Here is a 15,674-nt window from a genome sequence, read left to right on the forward strand (position 1 = left end):
ACAATAACTCTGAGTTATAAGGCACCTTTACTGCAGACTGGAGAGCTGTTTGTAGTGAGAAAAAATTGGATTTTAGGTGTGGGGATTTAGGTGTGTGGCGAGCAGCTGCTTGGGAATGTTAAAAGTAGTGACAGGTAAATACAATTAACACTGTTGCATGTTCTTCATCTGGTTAGACTTAGAAAGTAAACCTGCTTTTACAACTGTTTTTATCAAACCACACACTTGGCCAGCTCAAAGTTTCCACATGAAATTACACTACCCGTACTTCAAGTACAAACAGCTTTTTAGTATATATAAACTTTCACTTTATGTATAATGTTTATATATATAAACATATATATAAACTTTTCATGCAAATAGCTGGTGGGGTTATAGATTTTAAAATGGGGGGAAATGTTCCATCAAGTAAAATAGGATTAGTTAGGCAGAAAAACTCACTCAGAGAGATGAATGAGTAAAAAAATTGTGTACTTGAACAGTAAGTGCCCCCCCAACAGCTGATCCTTCACACTTATCCTTGCCTTAGAGCAACTCAAGGAAGGGAGTTGAGGTGAAACAGCTCCAAGTTACCCACAAGAAAGCACCAAAAGATTCAAGACTCTTAAAATAAGGATCTTTGCTGCAGCTGCCTCAGCCCCTTCCCAGGGATGCTGGGGGACCTTGCCTGGTGTTTCTCTGGGGGTTGAAGCTCTCACTTCTTTCTGGCTCAGGGTTTAACTGGGGGTTCTGGGGGTGCTGCTGAGGGGTCCCTGTTTCCCAGCAGAGGATCAGCTCTTCCGCTCCGTGGAGGGCCAGGCTGCCTCTGACGAGGAGGAGGAGAAGTGGGCAGGTGACCGGGCTCCCCAACTGGACCACGTGAAGAAGATCCTGGCCAAGCTCCCTTGCTGTGGCAGTGGGTAAGTTTAATTCACTAATTACTGCTGTTTGAGCCCCTTACAAAGGTAATTTCATGACCTGAAGGTCCTGTGGCTGCAGTCAGAAGCCTTTTGCCCATCCTTTGTGGTGTGTGGGGAACAGCCTGCTGGATATTCCCACCAAGCCCTAATTAGCGTCAGCTAATTTGTGATGATCACTCATTTGTGATCCGTGCTGCCAGGAGTTCTGCAGGAAAACTGGCTTTTACAAACACAGACCTTCACCATGAGGGTTCACTAACTCTTCCCTTTTGATGATATGTGTAGGTGTGATGAAAAGACGTGGAGAAAGCTGCTGTCTTACCTGGAGGCCACCACCCCTGAGGGCTCTGGGATGGCCCCTGCAGAGCCCACGGGGAAAACCTCCCCCCTCACAGAACAGCTGGAGCTCCAGGGGCACCCAGAGAAAAAACTGGAAACAAATATGGAAGAGGTAACAGGTGCCAAGCAGAGTGTGGAAGAGTTCTTTATGCATCTTTAGGGAGCTGCATCTACATGTATTTATATTTCCTTCTGGCCATTCTGCTCTCTGTTGCTGATGTCTCCCATTGTGCTGTAGCTTGTCAGCTCAAACACCTGGTGCTTTCGTCTAACACCTGCATTTCTACTCTGGTTCCTACCCAAATCTGCCCTTGGAGGATGAGATGTACCCCAGGCCCATCAAATGCTGTCCTTGACTCACTGAGGTTCCTCAGCTATGGATGAAATACTCCCCACATCCTAAGCACCTCTGGGAGCACAGTAACTTTTCAATAAATCCCTCAGGCTGACTGAGGCTCCCTGTTTTGGAGTAAATTATCCCATTTACTGTGTCTTTTTCTTGGGCTTACACTGATATATTTATATCATCAATATAATATATCAATATAATATAATAAAGTATATCAATAATATCATAAAATATTACTAAAATCAGTTCTCAGGTTGGCAGCATGTCCAGCTCTCCTTGAGCAGAGGTCATAACCACATTATTTAAAGGCCCAGTGCTGTATCCCAGCAGTCCTGTGGGATATCACTATTTAAATACTGCAGACTTCAGCCACTGATGGGCACAGATTGAAGTGCCAGCAATCTTTCTATGACATAAAAATAGTGCATTGCCCTGATCTGCTTTCTCCCAAGCTTGTTCAGTATTTTATACCCCATCTTTAAACAAAGCAGGAAGCTTTCAGTAGTTCTGGAAGGATTCTATGAATCAGTGAAATATTTAAAGTAAGGGTAAAGTATTCAACTTCTTTATGTGTTGCCATCCCTTGTGTTTCAGCAGTATTTCATATACTTTTCTCCCTTGACTAAATCAAATGAAAGAGTTTACTTGTTAGGGAAAAAAACTAAAACCAGAATAAAATCCTGCTTCTGCCTTACACAATGTAATTCAATGACAATTTATCCTTGCAATGTTCTGTAGAGAGACACAAAGGTTCCTTCTCTGCTGATTAACATCAGTCCACAGAAGAAAACTACCTGCAGGTAGTGCCAGTTTTCTTCTCCTTTTTTCCCATTCTGAGGTGCTCATCTTCTTCTGCAGCATCATACTGCCCTCTTTTTTTAATCTCTGCTGATGGATATTAGTTCTGTGCAGCTTGTCTGGAAGAGCAGCTTTATTAACAGATGAGTACAAAATTCCAGAAGAAAAATGGAATCTGCTGCTCTTGATTTAGAGGCAAGCAGGGAGGTGAAGAAGACAAAGTTCCAGCTCACTGTGACATGAATTAAATATCTGTAGGATGAATAATTTTGAGCCTGTTAGGAAATTTATTCTTAAGCCCTTTTATATTACCCAGCAGTCATAGGGGAGGAGTTTGCTGCTACACAGCAGACAAGTAATAAGAAATTCCTGTCAAAAAGGTGACTCTTGTAATCAACAGAAAGCAAATAGGAAGACTGAGGAATGCTCTGTCTCAAGCACCTTGCAAATAAATATATTGGCTTAATAAAGGAACCACCACCACTTTCTCTGAACCTGACAGAAGTACCTTATACATTGCTCTAGATGCTTCTGTTTGTACCTGCTCGGTGTGGAAAATCAGACAAATAACAACAAGGCTAACAAGCAACAGGCTCAGCAGGCAAGTGAAGGGCAGCACTCTCAAACACTGATAATTGCTTCAGCATGAGGCTTGTAAAACCAGGGGATAACAGAGTTCTGAGATTTGTCATGGCTAGAAAGTTCTACTTTCCAACAACCAAACACTTAAAAATAGCTTCTCCTGAAGACAGGGTGGTGACCTGGGGATAATAGAGGAGGAGAGCATGAGTGAAGTCTGAAAACAGAGCGTTATGCTGCGAGTGTAGTGTTGCAAAGAAATGCCAATTATTTTCTATACGAGCTTGCATGCAAGCTGCCAGCTTAATTAGAAAGGCAATTAGTTTATGAACTGCCATACAGGGTCAAGTGAGAAGTTCATCCCAGTATCTGGAGAAAAGCAAGGAGAAACAGTGGAGAGGGTGTCCCCTGCAAGTTCCTCACCTGCTGTCCAGTGCAGCAGGGACAGACACATCCTCTTGTCTCACTGAATGCACAGTGATTGCTGTGGAGGAGCTGCAAGACAAAGATATGACTGTGGTGAGGGCACACAAATTAGTTATGCTTTATAGAGGACAACAGGAATGCAAAAGGGGAGAAAGCTGAAATAGCAATGGTAGTATTTAAATAAAAAAAATATAATAAATTTAGTATTTCAAATTCCTGACTGACCTGCTTGCATCCAGCGAGGAACGAACTCCCATTGTGCACGAGAGCAAAGCACAGATTTCCTAACAACTCCTGATATTTCACTTTATGCAGCACATTAAAGAAATATACTTCCCTTCAGGAGAATCTTCAGGAGTGACCCCCATTTACCACAAAAGGGGGAAAACTCAGCTTTTGGGCAAGAAAAGGAAAGGTCCAGTGCCTTTAATTTGCTGTGTTTTGTGCAGATGAAAGGCCCCTTGCTTGGGGAGCTGCAGCAGAAGGTGGAGGAGACGGAACTGCTGAAGATGGAGCTGCAGATGTTGGAGACGGAGAGGGTTCGGCTGTCCCTGGTGGAGGAGAAGCTCATGGATGTTCTGCAGCTTCTTCAACAGCTCCGAGACTTGGTATGGTGAGAAAGCAGTCTTGGGACTGAAAAGTGGGTTTTGTAGTGTCCTTTCCAAACTAAAAATTATATTAATCCCTTCTTAAGTACAAAATCCTTTACACCAGGACAGACTTTTACATGTGTTTGCCCTGGGAACTGCCTGGTGGTTGCAGAAAGCTTTTAGACTCCTTTGACTGGCTTTCTAAAAGCCTAGAGATCTCCTTGGAGCTGAATCTTCAAGCTCATTACCCTCTAACCCAAAATTTAGGGAAAATGAAGAAAACAAAGAAGTGAGTAATCAGGAAGACCCCAGAATATGTATTTTTCCTTCTAGAACAGGACCTTTGTTTAACTGCATCCTAATGTAACTCTGAGTCAGCATCAAAGGGATAAAACTCCCAGGAGACTTTAGCAAGAATCCCCTAAATCCCTGGTGGGATATACCTGAGACAAAAGGAACCTTATCCATCAGAACTGATGGGTTTAGGTGTCACTTCTCCAGCATATTCACCTTCATGTCTGAAATATCCCAGGCACCTCATTTGCAACAGAACCTCCCGCCAAGCAGTGACCGTCCAAAGGCACATACACATCCTGTCAGGACCAATAAAACCTCACACTGTGCTGCTGAGGCCATGTGAAATCCTCAAACTGCTTCCCACTCTGCCCAGTCCCCACTGGGGCAGCCAAGCAGGTGGAAGAGGTCCAGAGTTAGGGAGCAAGGCCAGCTCTGCCTGGAGGGAACAGCATCTTCCTCCCAGAACTGCTTCCTTCCATTTCCACTTCTTGAAGTTTTAGCAAGAACAACCTGTGCCTGCAGATACAGGCTCTCTAAGTGCTAATTAAACTGATTGCAAGACCATCTCCCAGAAAGCACACCAGTGCCTTGACAGCAAATTAGGAGAGTTTGCTCTTCCAGGCTCATTATGTAATGTCCCACCAGATTCCTTATGTAAAACCACCACTGAGAGAGCCCATCCAAAGGCTGAGTAGTTTTTACAGGGCTCTCACTTTGGCTAGTGTTTATTACATCTCCAGATCCAGCAGTGGCCCTGCCACAGGACATTTGCACTGTCCTTCAGCTGGGTCTGAGAAGATCCTTTCTAAAATAACACCCCGAGGTCCAGTTCACCTTCCCCACAGACCTGGCAGAGGACTCAAAAAGCTTTTGCTCTGCTTACCCTCCTTGCCACCTACAGCTGTTTGGGCACACACTCTGCAAAATTCTGTATTTTCCACAGCCAAATTAAGGAATTACAACCCTCTATAAACTGCTGTTTGAGCAAGGTCTAAGATAAAATGCTTGAGAATAAAGCAAATATCGAGGCTTGGGTTAATCAGGATTCAGTGCCATTTTGGTTCAGCTTTCAAATGTAAATACCCTGCACATAGCTTTCTGTTGCATGTCTGTGAACTGGTGAAGGACATGTTTGTGCCATCATGTTATTTTGTTTTTTAAAGAACATATCAAAGCGAGCCCTGGGGAAAATCCTGCTGAGCACTTTGGAATCCTGCCGTGACCCCCAACCTGGTAAGAAAATATATCATGTGTAAAGACCAACAAGCAGGAAAAGTGTCCTTTTGGGGAAAACACTGGATAATACACAGATGGGTAGGAAAAGGATATTTCAAATCCTGGGGTACAGGTTAGGGAGAAGGAAGTAGTTTGCAAGAAGATTACCTATAGAAAGTGATGCTTTCTAGTCTGTGACACACCAAAACCACATCTAGGGTGCTTTTCTAGCCAAATTTTAATTAAAATGTGGCCTTTGGGGGGTAATTCAGTGTCCTACAAATGTTTGTAGAGTTTCATGGATACGAGAAAGTGGAAAAATGGCTGAGTGTGTAATGCAGCTATTTCTCAGCTTTGCTACCCCAGTGTGTTGTGTTCCTCTGCGGCAACACAAGATTTACACACCAGAACAGTTCTGTACAGAAAGCACATCAAACCTGCACTCCTCTAATGACAGCATTTCATGTTCCTTGTGTGAAAACTAAACCTGCAGACTCCTGTCCCTTACAATGGTCTGGAGCTGCCTTTGCAGGAGCCGTGCAGGGATCACAGCCCCAGGGCTTTGGTTTGATTACTTTGTTCTATTAGCAGAACATTTGTACTTACCTCCAAGAAATGAACACCCTGTCCCAGGAACATGGCTTGGAGGTGCTTTTAACAGGCAGGCAGTAGTCAAAGACAAGATTAGAAAAGACCAGATGTGGCCTGGGGGCTCAGTTTTGGAGATTATTTACAGGGATTTAGGGAGAGTAGCATGGAACCCTTCTGGGGTTTGCAGTTTCAAAGCCTGTTTTTCCTTGTGCCCAGCAATCCAGGGCACAGGCAGCCCAGAGCCAAGCTCTGCTCTTCAGCTGCAGAGGGAGCAGAGAAAAGAGGGCAAGGACAGACCTCTGTAGGCTCCAGGACACCAGTACAGAGAGAAACTACAGCTGAGCTGTAGGTTTGATGTTCTCCTGGGAGAACAGGAGACTGTTTGTATCCTCAGCACAGTGCCCAAAAGGTACAGCCAATTATCCTGCACAGGAACAGGGGCTCCAAGGGATGCTGCCCAAAGAAAATTCCTCCCTTTGGAACAGCTCAGCTCCCTAAAACTCCAGCAGGTGTGGCTCTGTCCATTCTGCATCACCACTGCCACGAACAGCTCCCCTTCCCTGCTTCCCACTGTCTGGCTGTGCACTGCGTGAGAGTTAAGCAGCTTTCCTAAGTCTCTGTAATCAAACAAGCCAAAATGGATGGTTGGGTGGGCAGTTGTGATATGAAAGTCTTTGTTCACACAAGTATGTGAGACCTCAGTGGACAGGGAATGAAGCCAGAGAACTGACAGAGAAGACAGCTGAACCCAGTTCTGCTCACGTTTTTTATGGACAGGAATTCACTGTTTGGTCACAAAATTTAGACATTTTATGATAACCACTTGAAATGGCACCTGTGAAGAAAAGAGCTTGTTCATGATTGTGAAACTGCAACTTCCTTACTTTGTTCAAGTGCTAACGTTTGCCATTTTCCTTCCCAAGGCAAAGCCCAGCTGTTCGAAGTGCTGGACACCCTTCAGCACGAGCTGGCAGCCTGTGAACTGTTGCACAGGCAGCCCATGGAGCAGGCTCAGAGCCCACGGTCCCTGTCCAACCCTCTGGTGATCTCCTGCTGAGCCCAACCAGCCTCTGGGCAGCTGGAAGGAGGAATGAAGGGCATTTGTCCAGCTCAGCCACGCCTGGACTGGCCAGGAGCAAGGATCGACCCAAAGGAAGAGCACCAGCCCCTTGGCTGAGCACAGCCCTGCCTTACCTGGATTGCAAATCCCAGCTCTGGGGGTGCCCCTGGGACTGGACTGGTACCAAACTGTGCCCACCACCCTCCCCTGAGCCACACAGATTTCCAGCCCTGGCTGTGCAGGGGCTGGGCACAGGTTGCAGCCTTTGTGGCAGCCCCACTCCAAAGCCAAGGCAGCCTGTGTTATCCCTGGATTTGTTATCCAACAAGTGACAAACTGAATGATAAACATACCCAGGAGTGTGTGCCAGCAGTGCAGGTTTTGAGGGCTCTGTATTTCTCACTCAATTATTCACCTTATTTAACTCTGAAGCTAGATTTTTTTATTGCTCTGCTGAGTTTTATATTTGCAATTATAGAGATGCCTTAGGAATATGCAGCAGCCTTTCCTGACAACAGTCAGATTTCACATAAAAAGTTAAATTTAAATGCTTGAAGAAGGTCCAAAGCAATCTTGTTCCCAGGCTCTCAGGGAAGGAAGGGCTGAAGAATTCACTTTGCTGCCGTTTTGTGTTAGCAAACAACTCGTGCAGTGCACAAGTGAGTTCTCAAGTTTAATTTCCCTCAATGCAACTGCAGAGACACAAAGTTAGGCCCCACATGCAGGCCAGTTAATGTAAAAAGCTGGGCCTAATCATGGTGCCATGGAACGTTTTAGTCAACAACAAAATAATTCCCAGGGCAAAAGTAAAAAAAGAGGTTCCTTCCCTTCCAAGGTGCTTTTGCTGTGTCATTCACCTGTCAAACACAGAAGCTAAAGAGGCAGAGCTCCTAAAAGAGCCAGCTGGATTTATGTGACTGAGAAGGTGCACTGTGGATCTTTTAAGAATGTGAAATGATTTGCCTGAGATAATGCCAGCGATGAAATAAGACCATTCAACTGTGCACATATGAATTTTTCCCAGGGAAATGGTTTTCTTCCAGGAATAAGGTCCACAATGCAAGATGGGGAATAAGATTTCCATTCCTTTCCATTCAGAACATGCTGTGTAGCTCACACACACCCCATTAAAAATTGTGGCACAATTGAGCCACATTGGTAACAAAAATTTGTATTATTTTCATTTTAAAGGTGAGAAAAAAAGGTGTTATGCAAACAATGAAACAAACTCTGTTCAGTGGTGTTTTACCTCGTTGGTTTTTTTGTGTTTTGGGGTTTTTTGTGGTTTAGCAGAAGAAGATTTTAAGAATAGCTATATATTGTTAATGTACATTTTTCTTACCGATACATTAGACAGGACATATATACATAGAGCAATATTCACCCTCTGAGAAAGAAAACTGTCTATAAATGCTAAATATATTACTAACAAAATACCAGAGCATAATATACTATTACTTACTATATACTGAGGCATATGCTAACATTATATCCATCAGAAACCAGCCTCTAAATGTGCCACAGGTAAAAGCTGAAATGAGCTGAAGTTGGATCCCTGCTTGGGTTCATTTTCTAAAAACCCCGTGAAGCATCAGCTCTTGTTTTGTGCAGCTCTCTCAGACTTTCCCAGGAATATTTTAGGGGTCTAAGGAGGGAAAATGCCAGGAAATTATGAAATAAGCCTGATCTGTGTGCACAGCTGGCAGGTGAGACACTCAGGAGCAGGGTTAAATGCAGGGACACACCTGGTTGTGGATCCTCATTTACTGCAGGATTCTTGGAGCATTTGGATTTGTAACCATTTGGACCCTTTTTCCTGTTCCCATGTCCCCCAAACCCAGCAGTCTGTTTCTCACAGACTTTGCATTTCCTCAGATCCCCACAAACTCACTTGCTGGGTTCATTAGTTTTCTGTTAAACCCACAAGCTGGCCCTAAAAGGAAGCTTGGATATTTTCTCCCCTGACCTGCACCACGTTTCCACAAAACAACCTTTCTGATTTGACTTCATCCTCAATGTCCCTTCCCCTTGGCATATTCCCCTTGGCATATAATTCCCCTTCCCATTTGGCGTATTTCTCCCTGGGGTAACCTCTGAGGGGCTCACACTTCCAGCACAAGTTACATTTTTTGAGGAGAGGTTTCCTCCTCCCATTCTTTTTTACTTTATAGGAGGTATTAACCATTAGTAAATTAAAGTCCACCTGATCTGTAAAGTTATTTAACAATTGTCCCATTTGTTTCCACTGAAGCTCTCTCTGGAGTATTTGGCAGTGAGGACTCATCACAGATGTTACACTGAGTCACAGAATTTTTGCAGCAAATCAAAGTGTGGCCTTCTCCAGCCAGGGCTGCTCCAAGGGGTTCAGTGCATCTGTGCACCCTTTGGAAGAAAAAAACCCTTGGCACCAGCATTTGCTGGAATTAAAACTCCTCCCTTTCATGCTGCTGTCCTTTAATCTATTACATGGTGCACTGCAGCGATGAAAGGAGCTGGGATTAGGAAGAAAGGAACCTTTTAAACAGTGCTGCATAAAATGGAATTGCTCGGTGTGAGAGTGACACTGAACCTTCCCAGCGTGGGTGTGACACGTTGCAGTACCAGCCACGGGGTCTCTCTCACATTTATCATTTCATGGAGTTTCAGACACTGAATCCTTTAGTATTTATGCTGTCTCGTTTTCTTAATAATTTTATGTATAGTTCCCCAAAACACAAAAGCTATAGAGTGTTTCTTAGGGTGAAATTAAATTACAATCACCCTTGTGTCCTTAACTACACATTAGTTTCAGAAGACTGGGATTTTCAGAGGTCTTGGGTTTCTATCTACTTTTCTGTCTCTTCTTTTTGCCTCAGCATGCCAAAATAGCTCAACTTCATTTTTCCCCCTCAACTTTTTTCAAATTACCTTGAGGCTGAAAGCATCAGACCCCACACCTGGTCTGAGGTACCCATAGAAGAGCTGAGCTTAGCAAAGCAAAACCTCCTTGTTTTATGCAGCTCACTCACTTCTTCACTTAGAAGGGGTGTCTGCATTACAGCAAACTTCCCTGAAGTGAGACTCGCTTCTTAAATGACATTATTTCCTAAAATGCTCATATTCTTCTGAACTGTAACCATTTCAGATTCTCTGTCTGGAGAATTGCCTGCCCCTAGACTTGATCCCCCACCCGTTTCCAGACTGTAGAACAAAGGAAGAGAAGGAAAAAGCTCAGAGGAATTCTAGAATTCCTAACTGGAGTTTTAGACCCAGTCACCAGCTGGACAGCAAATTCAATTCATGGCCATTTTTCCTCCTGCCAATACAACTGCATTTTTGTCTAATGAAACTCCCAAAAGGATAACAGAGTGTCAGAATCAGTAGGAAAAGGTCTCCTTGAATTCCTACCACTGCCAAACCCTGCAGCACAGAATACAGACAGCTGTTTGTTTTTAACTTCAGTGATAGCCTAGGAATAAACCAGAATTAACTCTGCATGAAGAGAAGACTTTGGGGAGACCTTAGAGCCCCTTCCAGTGCCTAAAGGGGGCTCACACAGAGGCTGGAGAGGGCTTTTCATGAAGGTGTGGGGGGATAGGGCAAGGGGGGATGGCTTTAAGCTGAGAGTAGGGTTAGATGGGAAAATGGGAAGAAATCCTTTACTGTAAGGGTGGAGAGGCACTGGAATAGATTGTCCAGAGAGGTTGTGGATTCCCCTGGGAATGTTCCAGGCTGCGTTGGAGGGGGCTTGGAGCAACCTGGGATAGTGGAAGGTGTTCCTGCCATGGCAGGGGGTAGGACTGGATGGCCTTTAAGGTCCTTCCAACCCCAACCATCCTGCAATTCCATGAATATTCCTAGTCCTGCAATGCTCCTACTCAGGGTGTAACTGCAGCTCATGCTCACTGCAGGGATGAGCAGCACCAGCTCTGCACTCCAGGCAGCTTTACCTGGGTCACAGTGGGCAGGACTCAAACCCCACAGGGTTCCCTGGCGTGCACAAACCAAATTACATTATAAATTACTGGTTTATGGTTCTGCCTCAAAGAGCTGTGAGATAACTTATCTCTGTCAAGGAGTAAACAAGGATTGTAGGATGACATTGAAAAATTATCAGTATTCAAGTGGTTTCACCCACGTGCACCCTGCAAAGCAGAAAGGTCATAAGAGCTGAGGGTTTGAGTATTATAGTTCGAGATAATTTCTGTACTTCAAGGTTTTATTGTTTGATAGCCTTGGTTTTGCTGATTGCTTCTCATTGATCTTTTTTTTCACAATTACAAGTGGAAAAATGGTGTCTAACAAAGGCAAAGTCCAGCCTTTTGTGAGGAATTTTCTACCTCTTAAGGTTGCCAAAAACAGATAAAGAAAAAAAAGAGAGACAATATGTGGAGGCTGATACAATTTGACTTAAAATACCATTTAGATAAAAAATGTTATTTTTAAATAAAGAACATGCCATACCCATGGGAGGATTTTTTTTGTTTTTAAACTGATTGTGGAGGTCAAATCCATTGCATGGGCAGTGCTAGCCCAGCACTCAGCAGGACAAGTTGCTTTCCTGTCAGCCTCTGCAGCTCCACCAGCAGAGATCAGCTCTGGGGACAGCAGAAGTCAGAACAGCATCTAATTGCTTATGAGCCAACATCTGTCATGCCCAGGGCTGAGACACACCACTGACTCATCTACCAAAGGATTGATAGTCACCCAAAAATGTCACCAGCTTTTCGGAGTCATTTGAAAGTCGCTCAGGAATGGGCTCAGCTTTTCAGCATCATTTTCTGCTGGGGCTTGCTCCGAGCCCTGCCATGGCCAGCGTGGAGCTGCCATGGAAACCATTTCTGGGTCACCTTCACACAGCAGAGCAGGGAAAGCAGCCCCTCACCAGCCCCTCACCAGCCCCACCACTAGAGCACACTCCTTGTGATGAGGGTTGCAGCAGCAGCTTCCCATTTCTGACATGAATGTGCCACAAACAAACAGACACCATCTCCCCATGGGCATGGGGAGGAGCAGCCCATGCAGGCTCAAACTCTGCTGTTCCCCTTGGAGTCACTGAGGAGGGAAGCAAAATGATTGCCTGCTCCTCTGCATCCATTTGTAATGGAAATGTAAGAGCTTGGGTCACACTGACTGTGTGGGGAACATCAGCAGCTCTGGAGAGAAGATACCAAGAGGGACCATGCAGCTGGAGCTGCCTTCCCACATCTGACTGGAGCTACATATAAATAAAACTGAGAGAAGCAAGATTCAAGTCACTAAATCAGATTTAAGGAGCTATTGAACTGAACAGCAATATATTGAGGGGAGAGAGGAAAGAGACAGGAGGAATTTCAAATCCTGAAACACAGAAATATTTCAGGACATAAGTGGTAAATAACTACAAGGATGATTCTTCTCTGTTCGGAAAACACCAAGGAATAACTGATGCAGGAAGAAGAAACTTAATTTTCACAGCAGCTGTTAGTGAACACTAACCTTAACTATGAAATCAGGATGTCCAGATCTGCAAAGGAAGTGTCCTTTCTGGAAAGGGAACCTAGGAAGAAAGATAAATTTTTCATATTAAATTGATAAACCTGGAAATTTTCATACTGTGGTGATAATTTTAACCACAATGAGTTGCTCTCAAGAGCTAAAATCTGAATTTATACTGCAGCTCTTCTAGTTTATGTGCAGGGCACAGTCCTCCATCCCAACAGCCACAAGTGTCATTTTTTATAGCTATCATTTGTTTCCATTTTTTGCAACTCTACAGTTTGTTGTGTGCCTTCTCCCCAATCAAGAATAAATCCTGCATCCAGCAAACACCATTTCACAAAAGGAAATTGTTTCAAGTCACAGTAGACTGACCTCAGCCTACACCATTATTTCATTCCCTGCACAAGTCATTCCCAAACTCCCGAGAGCCAGGCATGGCCAAGATCACAAACAATCGAAAAGTACAGGAAGAGAGGAAAAAAAATAGGGCTGAGACTCAAAAATAAATCATATTTGACACTTTGGAGTCTGCAGAAAAGGAGATTCTACTGACAAGAACTGTAAGAGGAAAAACTCTCTGGAATAAGTAGGAGAAGTCTGCATCCCTGCATTGCCAGGAAGTCATTCTTTGACAAAACAAATCTTTGAGTTCACTTAAACTGTTCCACTGCATCCCATTGTGTGATGGAAAAAACCCCAATATCGTGAGAATTGAACCTGGTTTATAACGCACAGGCCTTTAAAACCTTGGTTGTCTTTATTCTTTTGCTCATGCAAGAAAACAGCAACTCCAAGCTTGGTAATCTGTTCCTATTTTTTAAGGAAAAAGGGAGCTTAGAACTAAAAAGCAGGAAGGCTTTTCAGATCTTACAGGACATTTGACATTGCCTTATAATCAGAAACAGACTTAATTACAAAAATCAGCACACAGGTCCATAAACTACTGCTACTAAAAATGGGAAGGACTAATTCCAGGAATTTGTATGAAATCTCTGGAAATTCCTCGTTACAGATTCACTTTGCTCCTGCACAGATGAATAAACACCACACATAGTTTGAAAGCTGCATCTGCTGTTGAATGATAACGTTATGGAGACCTGGTCATAACTTCTGCTGAAAATAAACAGTTGGAGATGTCTGAAGGACAGTGAGATTGTAGTTGAGGCTAAGACTGGCTCATAAATTGTCACACAAGCAAATAGCAAATATAAGTCACATTTTTCTTTCTTTCTTCTCTATCACTCCTGGTCCAGCCACTGCCACATAAAAATTTCCATACAAATTGCAGCAGGTATGGACACAGAAATGCTGATAAGTCACCTCACAGCCCTACTACAACCATGTTACAGTGCAAGAGTGCTAAACAGACCCCAAAAAACTCTTGGAAGTACTTCACACAATTATGAGAAGAGAAACTACCTTGGTGCAGAGGGATCAATCCCTGCCCACCTCAAAGCAGTGAGGTTGTGAGTGCACAAGTGTGTGCAGGGGCTTTGGGGGCATCCCAAACCAGGGCCACCCTAAAAGTTGCCTCAGCTTGTGTGAAAAAAGATATGATTTGTTTGCAATAATAATTTAAAAAATCTGTCTTGAATAATAAGGAGGGAAAATTTTATTTCTGTTCAGAAAGTTTAAAAAAAAAAATCAAGAGGAAAAAAATCAAAGTTACCAGACAACAGAGGAGAAAATGATGTCACCACTTCAACAGAGTTGACACTACAAAGAATCCAGTCTGGCAAGTGAGTGTGCCCTTCCCAAAGTGTGAAATTAATCCTGCCCACGGCAACGATTGCTAAGCACATCATTATGGAAATTGGGAGCTCACAGCAGGAGCTGGGAGTCTCAGAAAGGTGGAAAATCAATGCAGTGCACGCTGGGCGAAGAATGGCTCCAGCAGAGTGACCTTAGAAGGCGTGGAGAGGTGGGGACAGGCGGAAGGGGAGCACAGGGGAGGCTCCAGGGGACACGGTGAGTGCAGGACAGCAGAGCCAGGCTGTCCCCTTGCTCTGAGGCTCCCCAGAACTTCAGCCTGGCTGTGGTTCTGAGGAATAAAAGTAAGAATTATTGACCTGTGCTTAATGGGTAGCTATTTAACAGTAGTGCTACGTGTTGATTTGAGAGGAGAAGCAGAGGCCATGGAAACCACCCAGCAGGACAGAAAAGAATTCCATGATGGATCTGTCAGGAGCCTGGGCTGTGGCTCTGCCCTGCAGAGAGTGACAAGGACCCAGCAGGTGAAGTCCTGGAGGGGCAGGGGAGGAGGAGGTGATCTATCAGTCCTTTCACACAGCTGGAGGAAGGACAAACTTGGCAAGCAGAACAGGAATTTTCCAGTGAAATACTTTGGCCAGAGAAAGTGCATTTCATCCAACTGAACTTTATTTTGTTGGTAGAAATTGCTCCAAGAGCTCTGCAGGATAACCAGCACTCCAGGGGCATGGTTCTCACCCAGGAGGGGCAAGATGGAATATGACTGAGGAGGGACTTAACTCTGGCCTCCCACATCATCATGAATTCCCTGCCCACTGCACTGCTGACCTGCTGGGTTCTCTTTAATCGTCCCTGCTGGAGCTGCTCCACTTTGCATAAATTACTGCATTTTATGCAGAGCAAGGAATTAAACCCAGTGCTGCCATATCCTGAATGAAAGCCCTGACCAATGGGGCATCCACCTCAACTTTACATCCACCAGTTTAAATCTGCTTTTGAATAAAGTATAAGTTATCTAAATCAGATCAAACAACTCCAATCTGAAATAATTAGATTGCTAAAATTATCTTCTTACTGTTTCAAATATTTTAAAATACTTCTATGTCTCACTCAATGCCAGTCTGGTTTAGATTTCCTCTTACCTGTGGTTTACATGGGGGGGCTTTAGGGTTAAAGCACAGTAAACATCCTTTAAAATATTTATCTGTATAGAAATGCAACTTATTTAGACAGATTTTTCCTTCTCATCAAGAACTACATACCTATAGAATTATGATAAATGCTACAACCATTTTAAAAAGCTTCTAATTTTCAGTATTTCCCTTTTGCAACTCAAAACTTTAAATTCAGACTCCCAGCAA

General features: G+C 43.9%; 1 protein-coding gene across 1 annotated transcript in view; it reads left to right on the plus strand.

The window, feature by feature from the left end:
- Positions 1–7,233, plus strand: part of EFCC1 (EF-hand and coiled-coil domain containing 1) — a gene marked incomplete at its 5' end in the record, with an annotated part of 37,425 nt that extends 30,192 nt beyond the window's left edge. The window contains 5 exons of the mRNA XM_082288776.1: positions 767–899; positions 1,185–1,350; positions 3,840–3,998; positions 5,441–5,510; positions 7,007–7,233. Coding sequence (XP_082144902.1) covers positions 767–899; positions 1,185–1,350; positions 3,840–3,998; positions 5,441–5,510; positions 7,007–7,140 — 662 coding nt within the window. The 3' untranslated portion in view covers positions 7,141–7,233. The remainder of the gene's footprint in view (positions 1–766; positions 900–1,184; positions 1,351–3,839; positions 3,999–5,440; positions 5,511–7,006) is intronic.
- Positions 7,234–15,674: the final 8,441 nt, after the last annotated feature.

The sequence above is a fragment of the Coloeus monedula genome (assembly GCF_965178545.1).
Source record: "Coloeus monedula genome assembly, chromosome: 11".
Lineage (NCBI taxonomy): Eukaryota > Metazoa > Chordata > Aves > Passeriformes > Corvidae > Coloeus > Coloeus monedula.